This window comes from Sceloporus undulatus, chromosome 2, assembly GCF_019175285.1.
Source record: "Sceloporus undulatus isolate JIND9_A2432 ecotype Alabama chromosome 2, SceUnd_v1.1, whole genome shotgun sequence".
NCBI classification, from domain to species: domain Eukaryota; kingdom Metazoa; phylum Chordata; class Lepidosauria; order Squamata; family Phrynosomatidae; genus Sceloporus; species Sceloporus undulatus.
Window position 1 is genome coordinate 79,198,850 of NC_056523.1, and position 19,541 is coordinate 79,218,390.

Sequence of the window (19,541 nt, forward strand, 5' to 3'; positions counted from 1 at the left end):
ATAATAATAATAATAATAATAATAATAATAATAATAATAATAATAATAATGACAATGATTTATTTATAGCCCGCCCAATCACAAGGAATCCAGGCGGGTTACAGCAATAAAAATACAGAAAATACAATAAAATACAATACAATAAGATAAGATAAAAAGAGAGTGACATAAGTCACAGAATTCACAGATAGACCTGATGGCACTGGGCCTGACTTTTTCACTCCCTCCTAGGTCTGATGTTGACAGTAGGTACAGAGGGAGTGAAATCTCGTGAATGGTTTGTTTCTGGAGCATTCCTGGTGCTTTCCGGGATAAATCATCTTAGATCACAACATTGTTTGAAAATCTTTGCTGCAATCAGCAACTTTTCAGGGAAAATGCCTTTTTAATCCCCTGATTTTCCCCGTATGATAGTCTACCATGATGGGCTAATTATATTATTGTGCCGTGTAGATGCCTTCTGGCTGCAATGGCTCTTGGTCTGGATATTTGGATTTAGAGGTTTTAAATGAAAGGAATATAGGCATGAATCATAGGAGGGGGCCTTCAAAAAATTCCTGCAGGTCAAGATGCCACAGAACCAGGCCACCTGTGCCTCTGTTTGTAGTTGAAATTTCTAGCAATTCTGGGATCGCTGTTTGCTTATCAAGCTGCCAAGCTGTATAGGGCAACAGGCTGAGATCTTTTAGATAGATATTTCCAGCAACCATGTTATATTTTCTGAACTGTGGTGGAACTCCTTGATACAGTAAAGCACCAATAGTCCACAGTTTGAGCTGGTGTGTTTTTCGGTTGTAAAATTAGTTCATTTTTCCGCTCTATAAGTGCAGTACCTTACATTTCTCTGTGTTGAATTTCATTTTGTTAGCTTTGGCCCAGCTTTCTAATCTATTCAGGTCATCTTGAATTTTGATCCTGTCCTCTAGGGTATTAGCTACTCCCCCTAGTTTGGTGTCATCTGCAAATTTGATGAGTATGCCCCTGTTTCTGTCATCCGAAGTCATTGATAAAGATGTTGAATAGCACTGGGCCCAGGATAGCCCTGTGGTGATATGATAGCCCTGTTTAAATATTTGGAGGGATGTCATATTGAGGAGGGAGCAAGCTTGTTTTCTGTTGCTCCAGAGACTAGGACCCGGAGCAATGAATGCAAGCTCCAGGAAAAGAGATTCCATTTCAACATTAGGAAGACCTTCCTAACAGTAAGGGCTGCCCGATAGTGGAACAAACTCCCTCGGAGTGTAGTGGAATCTCCCTCCTTGGATGTCTTTATCACAGAGGCTGGATGGCCATCTGTCAGGGATGCTTTGATTTGGATTTCCTGCATGGCAGAGGGTTGGACTGGATGGCCCTTGCGGTCTCTTCCAACTCTTATTATTCTATGATTCTGTAATTCTATGATTCTAGTTGCTTGCCTGCTTGGACCATGGTCTGTTGGTAGTGAAGTTCTTAGTAAACAGGTGATGAAGGGGAAAAAAAGGAGAGGTAGAAGTTAGGATTACGGGATGGGACGAAGGCTAATGCTTTTCCTTCGTTTATGTTTCTAGTCACAGGCCAGTATTACCTGTTTGACAGCAGCACTGGAGCACGGCGGTGGGTATGAGTGTGTCTTGTTCCACTCAAAGAGCTGCAGCCTACATGCACACAAATATGGCGATGAAGTAAGATGAAGAACAGGTTTCTTGCACACCTTCAGTACTACAAAATGCATTAATATAATCAGTAATTGTCTGTGCATGTGCCTTGGGGAAGGTAATTGCCTTCAAATCTCTTCTCCCTTAAAGAACTGTACAATAACAAATTAACCGAAATTACCCATAAAACTGTAATTGAAATGTTCTCTTTCTCTCTTTCTCTCTGTAAGTTATCTAAGTACTTCTCAATATTTTTTGTTGTGGGAGGGTTCTGTTTCATAAAATTGTTTTTATAAAGTTTTTATAAAGTTCTGTTTAATAAAGTTTTATAAATTTTTCATAATATTTTAAAAATTGTATACCAATTTCTTTTGTTTCCCATGCTGGGACACCATGTTCCATCGTAATCATTGGAATCACTAACTGAAACATTTTTTAGTACCTGAGCTAATAATTTAAAGCATTTGTTTCCAAATTTGTGATTTTTGTTTTAAATAGAGCAATTATATTGATATTTTATTAATTTCTAAACTTTAAAATTCTGCCCGCTTGTGAATTAACTCTTTGCATATGTTTAAACTTCCTAACTTTTTATGTCTTTTTTCAAGACTTATTATTTCCTTTAATAATTTCCTTTCTAAAGCATGCCATTTTTGACACCTGAGAGTTTACTGATATAAATGCCTCTGGCATCTGCCTTCATGGCATCCCACACATTTGCAATGGAGTTATAAGCTGTTTTATTAAATTCAAAATACTGTATCATTTATCTTTTAATCTTGTCTACATGGTGTGGGTGTTGCAAAAGAAGAGGATGTAGTCACCAAGCATGTGTATGGGGTCTATCTATTGGTAATTTCATCTGTAAAAATAAAGGAGAATAGTGTGGAAAAGTTTTCTGTTTGATACTAGGGTTTTTTTATATCCAGTGCTAATGTAAAGGATATCAAAATATAGTAAATTTCAGTGTAAGTAAAATGGTGTGGCGAAAACTAAGAACAATCTCTTACTTGCTCATGAGCAAACCTCATGAGTAGACAAGAGCTCTTACTACTGTTCTGTTGAGGCTCCTGAATTTACATGAAACCATGAAAGTAGTGTGGGGCAAGGGGAGATACGGCGGTAGGAGCGTGGAACCACAACGGAAAGGAAGGCGAGATCGATGCTTAATATCTACCTCCCCTTCCATCCACCCTCCTAACCAAAGAGAACCGAGGGTCAGTCCAACTGTACCACAAACCCTGCCCTGCTCCTGTGTAATGCCAGGTCTGTCAGGAATAAGTCCCACATAATCCATGATCTAATACAAGATAAGAACTGTGACCTGGCTTGCATTACTGAGACCTGGCTGGGGACCGAGAGTGACGCAGTGTGGGCACAGGCTCTCCCAGCCAGGTACTCAGTTAAGGACCAGATCAGGTTAGGTGGGCGGGGGGGGGGTGCGGTGTTGCCTTGGTCTGTAAGAACACCCTACCCTTAACCAGGAACCATGTCCGGAAAACTGACTTCATCGAGTGTATTTACCTGACCCTGAGGGCCAGGGACAGACTAGGGATTCTATTGGTCTACCGTCCACCCCGTGTGCTAACAGACTCCCTAGCCAAGCTGACACAACTAGTCTCGGAACTGGTGTTGGAGTCCCCTAGGCTTCTTGTCCTGGGGGACCTCAACATCCCTTTTGAGGCCAGCTTACGAAGTCCAACTGGTGTGGTTCGGGAGTTCATGGCTACCATGACTGTCATGGGCCTGTGCCAATTGGTCTCAGGGCCTACGCATTGCGCTGGTAACACACTTGATGTCGTATTTAGTATGGACATGGACACTCCGTGGGCAGAGGTATGTAATATCTCTGCCCTATCATGGACGGATCACTTCCTGGTTGAGGCTCGACTAAAGGCTTCTACCCAAATCCCCCCTGGGTGTGGAGGACCTGTTAGGATGGTCCACCCTCGAAGGCTGATGGAACCCAAAAGGTTCCAAGAAGCCCTAGAGGGCTATATGGTTGGAACTGATGGCGACTCTGTTGATGCCCTGACTAACATCTGGGATAAAGATCTCTCCAGGGCTATACACAGTCCTTTACGGCCCGCTTCCAACAAACAACCTTGGTATATGGAAGATCTCAGGGAAATGAAGCAGGCCGTGCAACGTCTAGAGCGCAACTGGCGGAGACACAAGCAGTTATCCGACAAGACACTCCTTGAGACCCTTTTGAGGTCTTACAGAGTGGCAATAAGTGCAGCTAAACATTCGTTCTATGCTGCATGTACTGCGTGCGCGGAGTCATGTCCGGCAGAGCTGTTCACGGTAGTGAGGGAGCTGACACAACTGCCCCCCTCCCTGAACCCTATATTAGAACCATCACAAGCCTGCTGTGATGAATTTAACAACTTCTTCGCGGATAAAATTTCTCGGATAAGGGCTGATCTCGACGCCAGTATTTCTTCAGAACCTATAAGAGAGGTATCCAGAGCTTCCGTGGACTCTATTAAACTGGATCATTTTGAGTTTGTGCATACTGAGGAAGTGGACAAGATTCTTTGAAGTGTTAGGAAGATGACATGCTCTCTCGATCCCTGTCTCTCATGGCTGACGGCCCAAGGGGGAACGGCAATAACATCTATGTTGTGCCGTATAGTCAATTCATCTTTTAGTGAGGGGTGTTTTCCATCTAGCTTAAAACTAGCAGTAGTTAAACCTCTGCTAAAAAAGCCCTCCTTAGACCCCCTGATTCGAAACAACTATCGACCTGTCTCGCTGCTGCCTTTTTTGGGGAAGGTGATCGAGAGAGCAGTTGCCTTCCACCTTCAAGCGATCTTGGATGAAACGGATTTTCTAGACCCATTTCAAACTGGCTTCCTGGCAGGCTATGGAGTTGAGACTGCCATGGTCGCCTTAGTCGATGATTTCCGTCTGAGCATGGACGGGGTAGTGTGTCCCTGTTAGTGCTTTTGGACATCTCAGCGGCTTTCTATACCATCGACCATGGTATCCTTCTGGAATGCCTGGGGGAGTTGGGTATCGGGGGCACTGCGCTCCAGTGGTTCCGTTCCTATCTCTCGGGCAGATTCCAGATGGTGCAACTGGGGGACATTCGCTCTGATAAGAGGGAACTTATAGCTGGTGTCCCTCAAGGAGCTATTTTGTCCCCCATGCTATTTAACATTTACATGAAACCGCTGGGAGAGATCATCCGGGGCGCAGTGTTATCAATATGCCGATGACACCCAAATATACTTCTCTGTGTCTCCGACTGATGCAGTGACTAGGGATGGCATCTCTCCTCTAAATGCCTGCTTGGAGTCGGTAATGGACTGGATGAGGGAAAACAAACTCAGTCTGAATCCAGAGAAAACAGAAGTACTAGTGATAGGCTCCCCAGGCCCGGGTAGTGTAATTTCTCCATCTGTCCTGAATGGGGTCACACTCCTCCTGAAGGACTCAGTTCGCAGCTTGGGAGTGCTTCTGGACTCATCGCTCCAATTGACATCTCAACTGGATGCGATGGTCAGAAGTGCCTGTTATCAGCTTCGGCTGATATGCCAGCTGCGACCCTATCTGGGCCGGGGGACCTTGAAACGGTGGTACATCTTCTGATAACCTCTCAATTGGATTTCTGTAATGGGCTCTACATGGGGCAACCTTTGTACCATTCCCGGAAGCTTCAATTAGTGCAGAATATGGCTGCAAGATTGGTCGCCGGCTGTTCTAGAGCTGACCATCTAACACCCATCTTACAAGATCTCCATTGGCTGCCCATTCGCTTCTGGGCGCAATTCAAGGTGTTGGTAATTACCTATAAAGCCCTAAATGGCTTGGGCCCAGGTTACTTGGAGGACCACCTCCCCCCATATAATCCGCCCTACACACTCAGGTCAGCCGGGAAGAATTTGTTGAGGGTACCAACTGCAAGATATGTCTCGACCTCGCAAAGGGCCTTTTCCATCTTGGCCCCACAAATTTGGAACACCCCGATGAGCTCCGCTCCATCACCTCCCTAGATCTCTTTAAAAAGAGACTTAAGACCTTTCTTTTACGTCAAGCTTTCCCCCATGTGCCTTGATATTTGCGGTCTCCCCCCTGATCTGTATCTTGTATCATTGATTATCAACTCAGCTGGCTGTGATGGTTTTATGGTTTTTAACTGTGATTGAATTTTTATTGCTCAGTTTTAATGTTATGTATATATTGTGATGTCTCTTGGTTTATTGTATTTTGTATTCTTTGTTGTTCACCACTTTGATCAGTATGGAAAAGCGGTATAGAAATAAATTTTATTATTATTATTATCATTATTATTATTATTATTATACTTGGCAGGGGCTGGTATCTGGAATCTGCCTACTACCCACCTGCAGAGTCTCCTAGCCCTCCTGATATTCTTCCTTGCTGTCACTGCCTATTCCTCTGCCCTGTCTGAGAAGACAAGCAGGGAAAACATGAGTTGCTGGAGCACCTTGGGTGCTTCTTCTTGGTGATTGTGTGCTTTGGGTCCAGTGGGAGGTGGTGTGAAGTGACAGTGGTGAGGTGGAGATAGGGCACTTTGGCAAAAAGCCTCCAATACTTGGAGCTAGCACTACAGCACTAATTGGAATTAGCATCTAAGGGCTTGTAGACATGGGCACAATGTTTGTTTGTTATTAATCACCCTCGAATTGATCTCCACCCATGGTGACCATGTGGATGAGACATCTCCAAGACTACCTGTCCTCCACTGCTCTGCTTATTTTCTGCAAATTTATACCTGTGACTTCCTTAACAGAGTTCATCCATCTAGCATGTGGCCATCCTCTCTTCCTCCTTCTTTCTACTTCCCTCCACCTTTCCTAGCATTATTGTTGTTGTTTTTCCAATGAGTCATGCCTTCTCATGATGTGTCTGTAGTACAACAGCCTCAGTTTTGTGATCTTGGCTTTGAGGGAGTTTTCTGGCTTGATCTGCTCTAGGACCCATTTGTTTGTCTTTTTGGGTGTGCATGGAATACCATGGGCCAACCCTGTGGAATCCTGTCTGCGATCCCATTCCTACCCCTGAGCAGGTACCGTAATGGGCAGGTGTTCACACACACACAGATGCCACATGTTCCCTTTCCTGCCGTCATTGCATTCCCTATGAAGCCACCCTCCCTTAGCCCATAAGGGCAGGAATGGGCACCTGGCTTCACCCATATGGCTAGGCACCCCCTTCCAATGCCACAGGCCACAACTGGGACCTTCACAAGGGACATAGCAGTGGCAGCATGTAAGGGGGTGTGGGTGGTCTGCTGACTGTCACAGTGGAGTTTCTAGAAAACTCTGCTGCAAATAGCTGTTTTTTAAAAAAACTGTATTAAGGGCTGTTTGGATTGAGCTGAATCTGCCGGATTAGTGACTGGTCTGGATGATCCCAGCCTGGGGCTGTCAGCAGAATGAGACCAAGCTGGGGGGGGGGGGACACAGGTCTTTTGGCCCATGCATACAGCCACTAAGTGAATATCTGTCCCCCTTCACCTTAAACTGTAAATCTTTTCAAGTGATAGCATCATATCACTTTCGTCATTTGAGCAAGCATTTTTTCTAGAAATTGCTCTCTCCACTTACAGCTCTTTTGTGGTGGAGGGTAGAAACAGCTTCGATGCCTAAGTGCCCTTTTGGAACATCTAAATGAAAATATTGGTAAGTTAATATACTAGAAAAATAGGAACTGTTTGGACTATGAAAGAATGTTCAGTATTCCAACGTAAAGTAAAACAATAACTTCATTAAATAACAACAACAACAACAACATACCCAGCACCACTTCAATATGTTAGCAACCCTATTGCAGCAATATTTTAGTTTCAGGATGTTTCACTAGTGTATTTTTATCTCCTTTTAAGCAATTGATAGGTCACTTAGTAAGGAAAAGTGAGGGAAGCCTTATAAACAACAGCTTAGAAATGTTACTTTTTCAGTTACAACTTCTAGAATCTCCCAGTCAGCATGGCCATTGATACAGTCTTTGGTTATGGCAGAATAATAGAGAAATGAGATCTGGAACAGAGAAGCAAGAGTTCACAGTGGAACTTTTAGTCCCAATTAGTTTGAAAAAGACCCTTTGTTTTTCCATTAACTATGCAGAACCACACACTTGTCTCTCACACTAGGGCAGTGCAACAGAAAAAAGAAGCAGGAGTTCAAAATCTCTGCTGAGTGGAGGCCAGCTGGCATAGTTTGGTCTTCCCACTTCAATTATCCCATCCTTCTCCGATGTTGACAAGTGCAAGATCTCCAGCTGACTAGAAAGCTTTCTGTCACACGGAGCTTTTGAAAAGGAGTAGATTTGCATCAAATGAATATCTGGTTCTTGCCATATCACTGTGTTGATCCACCTCTCTCTAGGTGATGGCAGTTTGCAGAATTAGCACTGGCAGTTCTAGCTGAACACCAGAATGTGTAAAGGTGCAGAAGCCCCCCCTCCCCCCCCCCCCCCCGGAAAGAGAAAAGGTATCAATTCCCACAAATGTTTCTAATTTTTCTTTTCTTTTCTTTTTAGTGCATCCTCTTAGGATAAGATGACTAGAGCTATATGCATAATTTAAGGGTTTCTCTGGCATTTACTGTACTGATTTGGATCTCTTCCCAAGTTGTATAAACCATTCATAATATTCATAGTAAAGAAAGAAGGGGGGGTGCATGTATTAGATGAAAGCCAGGAAGAAATCCATAGAGGAAGGTCCCTACATAGGGCCTTTACATACCAGGTTCAATCTATTTACCTGGCCCTTCCAGTTAATAGAATCTCAGATGCAAATGTGCCCATGCAGAACAGCTACCAGTCCAAATGCTGCCAGGCCATTTGTTGTTGTTGTGTGCCTTCAAGCCGTTTCCAGCTTATGGCGACCCTGTCACAGTTTTTTCCTGGCAAGGTTTGTTCAGAGGAGATTTGCCATTGACTTCATCTGAGGCCGAGAGGGTGTGACTTGCACAAAGTCACCCATTGAGCTTTATGGTTGAATTGGGAATTGAACCGTAGAAATTAAGGACAGATGAAAGGGAAGTGCTTCCTCACAGCACTTATAGTTAAACTACAGAATTTGCTGATAGACCATATCTTTGCACCTGAGCCTGCTTCTGCCCTCAGATCATCAGGGAAGGCCCTTCAGTCTCATCTCCTTTGCAAGCTTTGCAAGCACAAAGAGTGGGGATGTGCAAATGGTTGGGTGTCCCTAGGCTCTGGAAGTCCTTTCCTAGGGATGCTAGGACTTCTCCCTTCTTGTTGCCCTTCCATCAGCAGGCAAAGACTTTTTTCTGCCAACAAGCTTTTGGGAATAGAATAGAAGGGTTTTTTTTGTTTCTTAAAGAAGGGGCTTTTGAATTGTACTATTTTACAACTGCATTTTAACATTTTTACTTGTATGATTTAAACTGCTTTTAGTGTTGTTAACAGTTTATTTCCATTCTAATGTTGCAATTTTTTGTGTTTTAAATATATTGTACTTGCTGAGTCCTGGATTTAGAGAAAAGATGCACTATAAATGAAAAAGAAGGAAAACCATCACAATGTAGTGTGTTGACCACCAATTTAGATGGCTTTAAAGGGACATTAGATAATTTAATGTTGGATAAGATTATCCATGGCTACTTGAGCATGATAGCTATATGATACATTCATGATTAGCAGCAGCATGTCTATGAATACTGGTAGTTGGAGAAAAAGAGCAGAATGGCATTATTGCTACCTGGTCCTGTTTGGGGACTCTCCATAGGGATCTGATTGGCTCTAGAGGGGCAGGGTGAGGCAGTGGCAGAATGGTGGACTGGGAAGTCTTTTGATGTAATCCAGTCTTTCTGAAGTGACAGACTACAACTTCCACACATCCTGAGCCAGCAGGGCCACGTTGCCTGAGGATGACAGGAGTTGTAGTCTAACACATCTGGAAGACACTAAGAGTTGCAGGAGGTTGATCTAAACCAGTGGTCCTAAAACCTTTTTACTCTTGTGACCCCTTTTAATCTACATCTGGACATCGTGCCCCCCCCCCATTTGACATATTTTGTTTGTTTAGTGTACAATTTTTTTTTCAAACATTCGTGTATATTCATATTAACATCATATAAGGAAACAGCTCTCTTTCTCGTTCCTCAGGCAGAGGCTCCAAGCGCCTTTCTTGCCTTTCTTTTCCCTTCCAGGACAGAAAATGTTTGAGAAAAAGAAAATGAGGAGGAGGAATAATAATTCTCAAGCTCTCCTAGAACAATTCTTATGTTCTCCCTGGGCGTCCTGTCCAACATTTTGAGAACAACTAATCTAAACCAACTAAGGATCTTCTTATGTTTTTACACCTTTATCTAAAAGACTCAGGGTGCTTCCAGATGAGGCTTTTATTGTGCGGTTACCCTATATTTGTCATAGAATTTTGGCATGGTGCAGATATCATTGTTGTCCATTTGAAACCCATCTGTGTTTTCCCACTACTTCCCCCCCCCTTAATACTGAAAGTTAATTAGGGAGGAGAAGATGGATGCCTGGATTTTCAGATGGCTATTCTAACTGAACTTCGCTGTTATTACTGCTATGTGCTTTCAAGTCATTTCCAGTTTATTGCAATCCTATCCCAGGGTTTTCTTGGCAAGATTTGTTCATTGTGGTGGGGTTGCCCTTGCCTTCCTCTGAGGCTGAGATTGTGACTTGTCCAAGGTCACCCAATTTTATTTTATTTTTGTGGATTTTTCAGGCTATGTGGCCATGTTCTAGAAGAATTTATTCCTGACGTTTCTGAAGATGCCAGCCATAGATGCAGACAAAACATCAAGAATAAACTCTTCCAGAATACAGCCCCGTAGCCTGAAAAACTCACAAAAAACTGTGGATGCCAGCCGTGAAAGCCTTCAACTTCATGCCACCCAGTGGGTTTCTGTGGCTAAGCATGGATTCAAGTCCTGGTCTCCAAAGTCCTAGACAAACATACAAACCACTACACCATTCTGCCTCTTGCGTGGCCCATACTTTATTTACCTTAACCCATTTTATGTAATTTAAAAAATGTTCCTATTTCTACCGTTTTGGAGAGACAACATGATGTAGTAGTTTGAATGTTGGACTATAGCTCTGGAGACCAGGGTCTAATTCCCAGCTCATCTGTAAAACCAACTGGGTGACCCTGGGCAAGTCACACTCTCTCAGCCTCAGAAGATGGCCATGGTGGCAAACCTCCTCAGAACAAACCTTGTAAAGAAAACCCCATGAGAGGTCTGACTTAGGGTCGCTGTAAGTCGTGAACAAAGGCATGCAACAACAACAACATTTCTGCTGTTTAAAATACATTACTCAAGAATATGGGAGAACATGTTTGGATGGAAATGTGGTTTTTTAAAAAAGCGTGTGAAGGGAAGGGATGCAAACAGGCTAATATTTGGAGACCGCATCCACACTGGCACTGCTTTAACTCTTTTTCTGGTTCAAGACTATGGAATTCTGGGAGTTGGAATTTGTTGTGGGCCCAGAGCGGAGCAGAGCTCCACAACTAACTCCAGCACCCAGAATTGCATAGCCTTGAGCCAGAGAGAAAGTTAAAGTGGTGCCAAACCGGATTATTTCCCCAGTGTGGATGCAGCTTGCCAGCCATTTCCTTTTTTGGAGAGACAGAGGTGATGGATGCTTGATGTGACAGGGTCAGGAGGGGACCAAAGATAAGCTGAATCTATTGGCAAACTCCAAGGCAATCTTTCTAGCAAGGTCAGAGGGCAGCCTGGATAAGAAGAGATAAGGGGAAAATGGAAACTGTTCCAGCTGCAGAGGGTCAGAAGTCAAGCCAGGCAAAGATAACCCAAGGACCACTTTCCTCAGCAATTCCCAGGTCCGCCTCAAGGGGGTGGTAGAGATTATTAACAGCGAAAGGCGCCCTGTGATTGGCTGGCGGCGCGCGCCTCCTTGGCCAATAGGCAGCCGCCGCCACAACAGGTTGCTTGCGTCACGTTTCCGCAGCGTGCGTCGGAAAACCGAAGGCGGGGCTCCTGCCGAAAGGGGCGTGGGGGGTGCGGAGAAGTGACAACCGCCTCGGCCAATGAGGAGGAGCCCAACAGACAACGGGGCATGGATAGGGACGCGATTGGACGCTACCCCTCGGAGGTGGACCTCGTGTAACCCGGTTGCTATGACGGCAGAATGCCCACCTTCCCGGCGCCGCCATCTTGTTGTTGATTCGAACCGTAGGGAGCGGGTGAGGGAAGTGCTGGAGCCGGCCTGGGGGACCCAGCAGCAGCAGCAGCAGCAGGAGCAGCAGCAGCAGCGCCCCCCGGCTGGGCAGGGGGAGGCGTCCCTGGTGAGTGCCTGCGGGAGGGAGAGAGGGAGGGACTCCCCGTCGCTTAGCCGGGCCTAGGCCGGAGGGGGGATGGCTGCGGGCGGAGGGGGAGGCCAAGCGGAGGAGGGAGGGGCCGGGGAGGCCCTTGGAGGCTGCCACAGGGAGAGAGGGTGGACAGCAGCGCCGTCACCAGACCCGTCCTCCTTTTCCCGGACGCGTCCTCCATCCCGGCCTTCTCTCCAGCAGGAATCGGGAGGTCCACCCGTCCTCCTTTTTCCCGGACACGTCGAACATACCAGCTTTCTCCAGCAGGAATCGGGGTGACCATGTGTCTTTCTTTTCCCGGACATGTCCTCCATTCCAGCCTTCTGTCTAGCAGGAATCGGGGTGACCAAAAGAGCCCTCCATTTCCTGGACCCATCCGCCATACCAGCCTTCTCTCCAGCAGGACTCGGGTGACCAGGTGTCCTCCTTTTTCCGGACATGTCCTCCATACCATCCTTCTCTTCAGCAGGACTGGAGGTAACCATACGTCCTCCTTTTACCGGACACGTCCTCCATCCCAGCCTTCTCTCCAACAGTAATCAGAGTGACCAAAAGTGTCCTCCTTTCTCGGACACGTCCTCCATCCTAGCCTTCTCTCCAGCAGGAGTCAAGGATGACTGTGTGTTCTCCTTTTTCCCAGACACATCCTCCATCCCAGCCTTCTCTCCAGCAGGAATCAGGGCCGGCCAAGACCGGACATCGCCTCCATCCCAGTCTTCTCTCCAGCAGGAATTGGGTGGCCGTCCTCCTTTTCCTGGACACGTCCTCCATTCCAGCCTTCTGTTTAGCATGAATCGGGGCATCCTCTTTTTTCCAGACAGGTCTTCCATTCCATCCTTCTCTCCCGCAGTCAGATCCTGCGTCCATTTTGACATAAGTTCCATGAGGGGTGAACAGGAATCCCCAAAAGTCCTCCATTTGGAGCAGGACTAAGGAGTGTGGATGTATATTTCTATGAGTGTTATAGGCTTTTTTTGGTCATGTCCTTCATTTTCTTGCATGTCTTCCATTTTGCGGTGCCTTGTCCTCCTTTGCGGTGAGGAGGACCTCTGGTCACCCTGGGCGAGGGGGCCATTGAGCATAGGATCCTAGAGTTGGAAGAGACCCCAGGGCCACCCAGTCCAACCCCATCCTGCCATGCAGGAACTCAGAATCAAAGCACCCCCAAGAGATGGCCATCCAGCCTCTGTTTAAAAACCTCCAAAGCAGGAGACTCCACCACTCTCCCAGGAAGTGTTTTCCACTGTCCAGCAGCAGGACAGTTTTCTCAACAGATTTCCCCAGGATCTCTCCTCTCCGGTGGTTCCTTTCCCAGGTGGAGATCGGATGCCAGGGTTGACTTATTGATGTTGCTATTGATGATGCTTTGCCTCACCTTCCCTTTTGGATGGGGACTCATGGTGGATGGATGGGGCGCTTGGTGGTGACATTATTAGGAAAAGGGGTGGAGGAGTGGAGTAGGAGTTGTTATTGTTAACAGCCCCCCTCAACCCTTGTGGATGAGACACCTCCAAGGCCCTCTATCCTTCACTGCTCTGCTCAGGTCATGTCCATGACTCCCTAATTGAATCAAACCATCTGGCCTGCGCTCTCCCTCTCTTTCCACTTTGTTGTTGTTGAGTGCCTTCAAGTTGTTTGATGACCCCATCACAGGGCTTTGTTGGAGATAAATCTTCAGAGGGGGTGTGCCATTGCAATCCTCTGAGGATGGGAGAGTGTGACTTGCCCAAGGTCACCCAGTGGGTTTCACAGCTGAATGGGGGATTCGAACCCTGTTCTCCAAAGTCAGACAAAGCTCAAACCGCTACACCATACCTGACTCTCACTACTCTGTTTAGGTCCTGTAAATTCAGGCCTATTATCTCTCTGGTTGAGTCCAATCATCTGGTGTGGGGGCCTTCCTCTCTTTCTGTTGCCTTCTTACCAATCATTGTTAGGACCAGGAGGAGGAGCTGGATTTCCTTTTAGATCTTGAAGGGTATGAGGAATTGGGGTTGAGTTCACTTGGCTGATAGGTTGTACTGTTGCCTCCCCCACCAACATCTCCTTCTCTGTCTGGGCAAAGCTTTAATATAAGCCCACAGGAGACAGGTTGAGTCTGGAAGGTGACTCAAGTTGTCCACTAGGAAATGGTACTGGGTTTCAACAGAAGACAGCTGCCTGGCAGACCAGCCTAACTAAGTACGTTGGTCCCAGTCCAGGGAACTGTAGAATTAGCAGGAGGTTTTGGCTCTGGCAGAACCAGGCATTCTGCAATAGAATTAGATCGATTTAAGCATGTAGAACTGTTTTGAGACAATTCCAGTACTGGATTGTGCTGCTGCCGAAGTATTAGTAACTAGTAATGAGCTAGGAATAACTTTGCATTTTGCTATTTAATATTAAATGCTTTCTTTCTTTCTGCTACTGAAGACCTATTCTGGAATATTAATGTCTTCTCAGCTGGCATTTGTTGTTTGCATTTATCTAGTAGAAGCCATCATCCAAAATGCTTGTGTAGGGAACTGTATTTATGTAGAGCAGGTGCCTCTTCAGTGTAATAGCTTTGCATGAATACTCCAGCACTTTTGTATTGCACTAGCTTTACAGTTTTGGTACAGAGAGCAAGTCAGCTGAAATCAGCTGATAACTTTTTGTTATACAAGCCAAAAACTACCTATTGCAGAGCCTATTAGTAATGATCTGAGCATATTCAGTTTGCAGAGATGCATGCAGGTAATAAATGGTTAAGGCAGGAATTTCTGTACAAGTTAACATCTCATTTTTAGAGATATACTATCATGGAGGAAACACTAAAGCTGTTATAAAGACGACTATGTAATTTTTTCTAAGGTGACATTATTTATTTATAAAAATGTTTTAATTAAGGTGCTGTAATCAAATCGTAAAAATATGGAAACATCCAAACAAAAATATTACCAAACTAGAATAACATGTTGTGTATTTTCTTCACATTAATGACTCTTTATTCAATTCCCTTCGCCTCTAGTGCTGACCTTGCTTTCATTTTATATTGTCCTTTTTTATCCAATTTTAATCCCATCCATTTTTCCACTACTATAACATAATATTTTTTATAGTTCTTCAATGCTGTATTTGATTTTTAAGGTCATTTTAAAATAAATATTTTACAATAACAAAACTCTTCATATCATGCTTAATCATACCCAAATAATAATATTCAAATAGTAACCATATGTGTGTGTGTGTGTATTCTAACCTTAAAGAGATTATTATATAAATAATTATATAGCCCCGATATTAATTTGTACATGTACTATGAGAGCCAATGTGGCATGGTGGTCTGAATGTTGGACTATGACTTTGGAGCCCAGGTTCGATTCCTGCTTGGCCTTGAAACCTACTGGATGACCTTGAGCAAGTGACATCCTCTCAGCTTTAGGGGAAGGCAATGGCAAAACTCCTCTAAACAAATCTTACCAGAATGACCTCATGATAGGTTCGCCCTAGTGTTGCCATAAGACAGAAACTACTTGAAGGCACACAACACTCATACACTGTATACTATATGTGAGTAAAGTCTACAAAAGTATATCTAAGGTATTTAGCCAGTGTGTCAATGACCTTTCATTCAGTAACTTGAATTAAGCACTTTCAGTTAGTCTCTAAGGTGCTACAACATCTCTACAATACTAAGCACTCAAAAGTATACCATGTTGCTGCCGTCTTCAAAGTATTGACAATTGTTCCCATCTTTTTTTTAAAAAAAACAACTATCAAATCTTTCCAGTTGTCTTCATGTCTGACTGGTGTTTTCTGCTTGTTCAATATCATTAATTTATCTAGGTCCACCATATCATATACTGTAGTTTCATTTCCAACCCAAGTACCTGTGGTAGTTAATAGCATTTGAAGTCATGTGCTTTCAGCCTCTGGGGAAGGCAATGGCAAACCTCTGAACAAATCTTACCAAGAAAACCCCATTATAGGTTCACCTTAGGGTCACCATAAGTCAGAAATGACTTGAAGTCACACAGCAACAGCAAAGCGTAGCAGGGGTCTTGCTGTTCCTGAGTGTGTCCTCGTAACTCTTCTTTCAGATAGGTTAAGTTGATAACTTGCCAGAGTATTTAGATTTCACATGATGTGGATCTGGTTAGGTTATTATATCATATGTGAGTCCCCATCTTTGTAACCTTAGGCTAAACAACCATTGTTGGTTAGTGTGTTGCCTTCCGTAACTCACTAGAAGATTCCATTAGAAGAAGAGGCTCAGTTTTGTGAGGTTTAGTACTAGGAACATATACCACTGGTATTTCTGCCTTTGTAGTATGGTTTTCCAGTGTTGTTTCTAATCCTTATCATCCTAAATTAATAGATATGGTGTGTTAAAAAGACTGTGACCACCCCTCTGTCTTGTCACAATGGGCTTGCCAATGGGAACTTTCTTTGGCATGCAAATAATAGATTGTGGAGAGGTAATTTTTGTTTTGATCCTAACACGGAGACAATTAATACATCCTTTCCCACCAAACCCCTGGTTCCTAGATTGTTCTAGCTTCCCTGCATCACCTACTTCATGTAGCAAAAACATGTGTGTTAATTTGTTACTGTTGTTGTTGTGTGCCTCCAAGCTGTTTCTGACCCAAGGCAACCTTATCATGGAGTTTTCTTGAGCTGAGAGTATGTGACTCACGCAAGGTTACCCACTGGGTTTCAGTGGCTGAGCAGAAATTGAACCTTGACTACCAGAGTTTTAATTTGATGCTCAAACTATTACACCACCACTGCATTCACATTATTAACTTATTTGGTTCTGAGATCATTCAGTATGAGTAAAATTGGCCCTCCATGTTTGTGACTTTGACTTTTGCGGTTTTGATTATTTGCGGTCTTAATATGTTTTCTTTAGGAACTTCTAGGTCCTAGAGCATAACTCTGCCAGAGGTTGACCATAGAGTTGTGCTGGAGAATTTAGATGTTCCTAGAGAAAGCGTTTCTCTAGGCATTTGTAGATTCTCCACCATCATTCTGTGATCAATTTTTGGCAGATGTTGACCACAGAGTTGCACTGGAGGACCTGGAGATTCCTAGAGTGGTGTTCTCTCAGGTAAAAAGAATAGTGTTGTTGTTGTTTATTTGCGGTTTTTCCACGTTCACTATTCTTCTTCACCCGTAACCCCAGCAAATGTGAAGGTATTAACTACCAATAGTATATCATATCTGAACAGTAAATGATCTGTGGTTCTGTTCCACCTGCCCCAGTTGAGGTCTGAGAGCATCTCTCAGAAGCATCCAATTTTTGGCTGGGTTAAGAAAACAATGGGTGGTAAAGATGAAAGGCTAATAGCTTACATTTTTACTTGCATTGTCTCTCATTTGCACTTGCATGAGATGCCATAATAGACTTTCATGGTTACATCTTAATTCACTGATGAACCTCCCAATCCAGTGATAGGGTGGGCTGTGCATGAATCATTACACTGTTTTTGTGTGATGAGTCAGATGAAAGGTGAATTAGTGTGAATTTGAGGCTGAAATTCAAACATTTTAAGTTCTTGTTAATGTTTCAACTTCCGTATTTGGCTTTAAGGTTTAAACATCCTTACATTGTGAAAGAAAGCTGCAGCCTAGCATAAACTATTGCCATCTTTACATTGTTTCCTGTAAATTTTCAGTATTTTTGTTTTCTCTTTGTATGTAAGTATGGCAGAGGGTTTCAGGTAGCTCAGAACTGGAAGATGTTGTATAATTTGTCACAACAATAATCCAATCGTATCTTAAAGCAGTCACCCTTGTCTTCTTCATATAAGTACTTAGAGGGCCAGAATTTTGAATGACAGGTCTTGTCTTGCTCATATTATGTCAATTATGAAAGAGCTTCACTGGTTACCTGGTTTGTTTCTGAACCTAATTCAAGATGCTAATAAAGGACAGCTTGGGACCAATAGCTCATACAATACCTGGTTCCCCATCAGTGTGGTCATCCTTTAAGACAATCTGTTGAACCCCTATCTCTTTGGTTTTCTTGCCTTGAATGAGGCTGACATAAATAAGAATGAGGGCTTTTTTTCTTCTTCCTTTAACTGTGTCATGCCATCTACTGAATGCAAACTACCAAAAGAAAATGGCCTGGTGCAAGGGTGGTAGCACTTTAGGAGTCAGACAAAAACTTTTTTTTTAATTTGCCAAGGTATTTTAATTTTAGTCTGTTCTGAGGTGTTGGTGGGGTTTTTTTTTTTAGCTCTTATCTCATAGAATCATAGAGCTGGAAAGAGCCTCATGAGCCACTGACTCAAACCCCCTGTTCAGTACAGGATCTCCAGCTAAAGCATCTTCAGCAAGTAGCTGTTTAGCCTCTTTTTAAAGAGAAAGAAATTCTACCATTTTTTCCTTGTCTTATTTCTGTAATATACTGGATCTCCTTATTTTTTAATTTGTATGCTCACCTGGAATTTAATATGAAGAGTAGTGTATAAATAGATAATTGCAGATTGTGAGGTGTTGAGAAGTGTGTAGTAACTTGAAATAAATATATATAATAACTTTTGCAAATGTTTGTGTTGGTCTGCTGAAGCCCTCTCTTAATGTAATGAGCAGATGCAAGACATTCCTACTTGGAAATGTGTGATCACATATAATCATGAGGTTGCCTCAGCATATTTGGGTTGGTTCTTTAACTTTCTTTATTAATATTGTAAACTGCCCTTTGACTGAGTCTGTAAACAAAGCTAGCTCTTGTATATTATTAAAAATGCACACTTTAGTTGCTGCTTCAGTTATCAAATAGGGTGGCAGATACTGAAACAGCATTTGCTGGATATTGGTCTCAGGGTGCTTTAGTTTAGAATATTTGGAATAAATATTTTCCAGTGGCTTTGGCTTCAAAAATCCACTTGCTGTACAGTGTTACCCCGGGTTACGAAAATAATTCGTTCCGCCGCCGCTTTCGTAACCCGAAAGGCTTTCGCAAGCCGAAAACCCATAGGCGCTAATGGGGAAAAGCCGCGATTTGGTGCGAAAAAGCGCCGAAAAGCACCAAAATTTCTTTCGTAACCCGAAATAACCTTCGTAACCCGGAACAGTTTTTTTCAATTGGATTTTTTCGTAACCCGGAAATTTCGTAAGGCGGCGCATTCGTATCCCGGGGTAACACTGTACTTGGATAAAAATGGGTGACCTTTAGAAGATGCAATGACTGCATCTCTCCATGTACTACAAAGTTGCAATCCTGTACTTACTTAAATGTGAGCTGAGCCCACTGAATACACTGGGTTTCTTAATAAGTAAAATGCACAGTAATTAACCTGGCTCTGAGAATGAGCCACTTTCTAGTCAAACAATTGGAATATGATGCTATTTCTGAAAAAAGAAACATTCTAATACTAGAGTTTCTCAAAAGATGATTACTCAGCCCTTCACCTGAGAGATCTGAGCTTTCTGATTATAATCTCCATTGGACTAGAAACAAGATTTGATGCCTGGAATATTGTATGCACTGTGATGGTTTACTAAAGTATATTGTAGTGTGATGCAGATGGAAACCTACATTTATCTGTGCTCGCTAAAGATTGTGGAATTTCTGCACTTTTTGGCACCACTTCCATTCCACTGCTTCTCTGTCATTCCTTGGGCACTGT

The 19,541-nt window shown here is 43.6% G+C and overlaps 2 protein-coding genes across 9 annotated transcripts in view; both read left to right on the forward strand.

The window, feature by feature from the left end:
- The window catches only part of CDHR4 (cadherin related family member 4), a 39,519-nt gene extending 36,992 nt beyond the window's left edge, over positions 1-2,527 (forward strand). For all 5 annotated transcript variants that reach the window (XM_042455881.1, XM_042455879.1, XM_042455882.1 and 2 more), the window contains exon 20: positions 1,548-2,527. In XM_042455881.1, coding sequence (XP_042311815.1) covers positions 1,548-1,670 — 123 coding nt within the window. In that variant the 3' untranslated portion in view covers positions 1,671-2,527. The remainder of the gene's footprint in view (positions 1-1,547) is intronic.
- A 9,246-nt stretch (positions 2,528-11,773) lies between these two features.
- The window catches only part of IP6K1 (inositol hexakisphosphate kinase 1), a 47,858-nt gene continuing 40,090 nt past the window's right edge, over positions 11,774-19,541 (forward strand). For 2 of the 4 annotated variants that reach the window (XM_042451327.1, XM_042451325.1), the window contains exon 1: positions 11,775-11,916. The gene's annotated coding sequence lies outside the window, so the exon portion shown is untranslated. Of the gene's footprint in view, positions 11,917-19,541 lie in introns of all 4 variants that reach the window. The other 2 variants (XM_042451326.1, XM_042451328.1) reach the window with 2 other exon arrangements.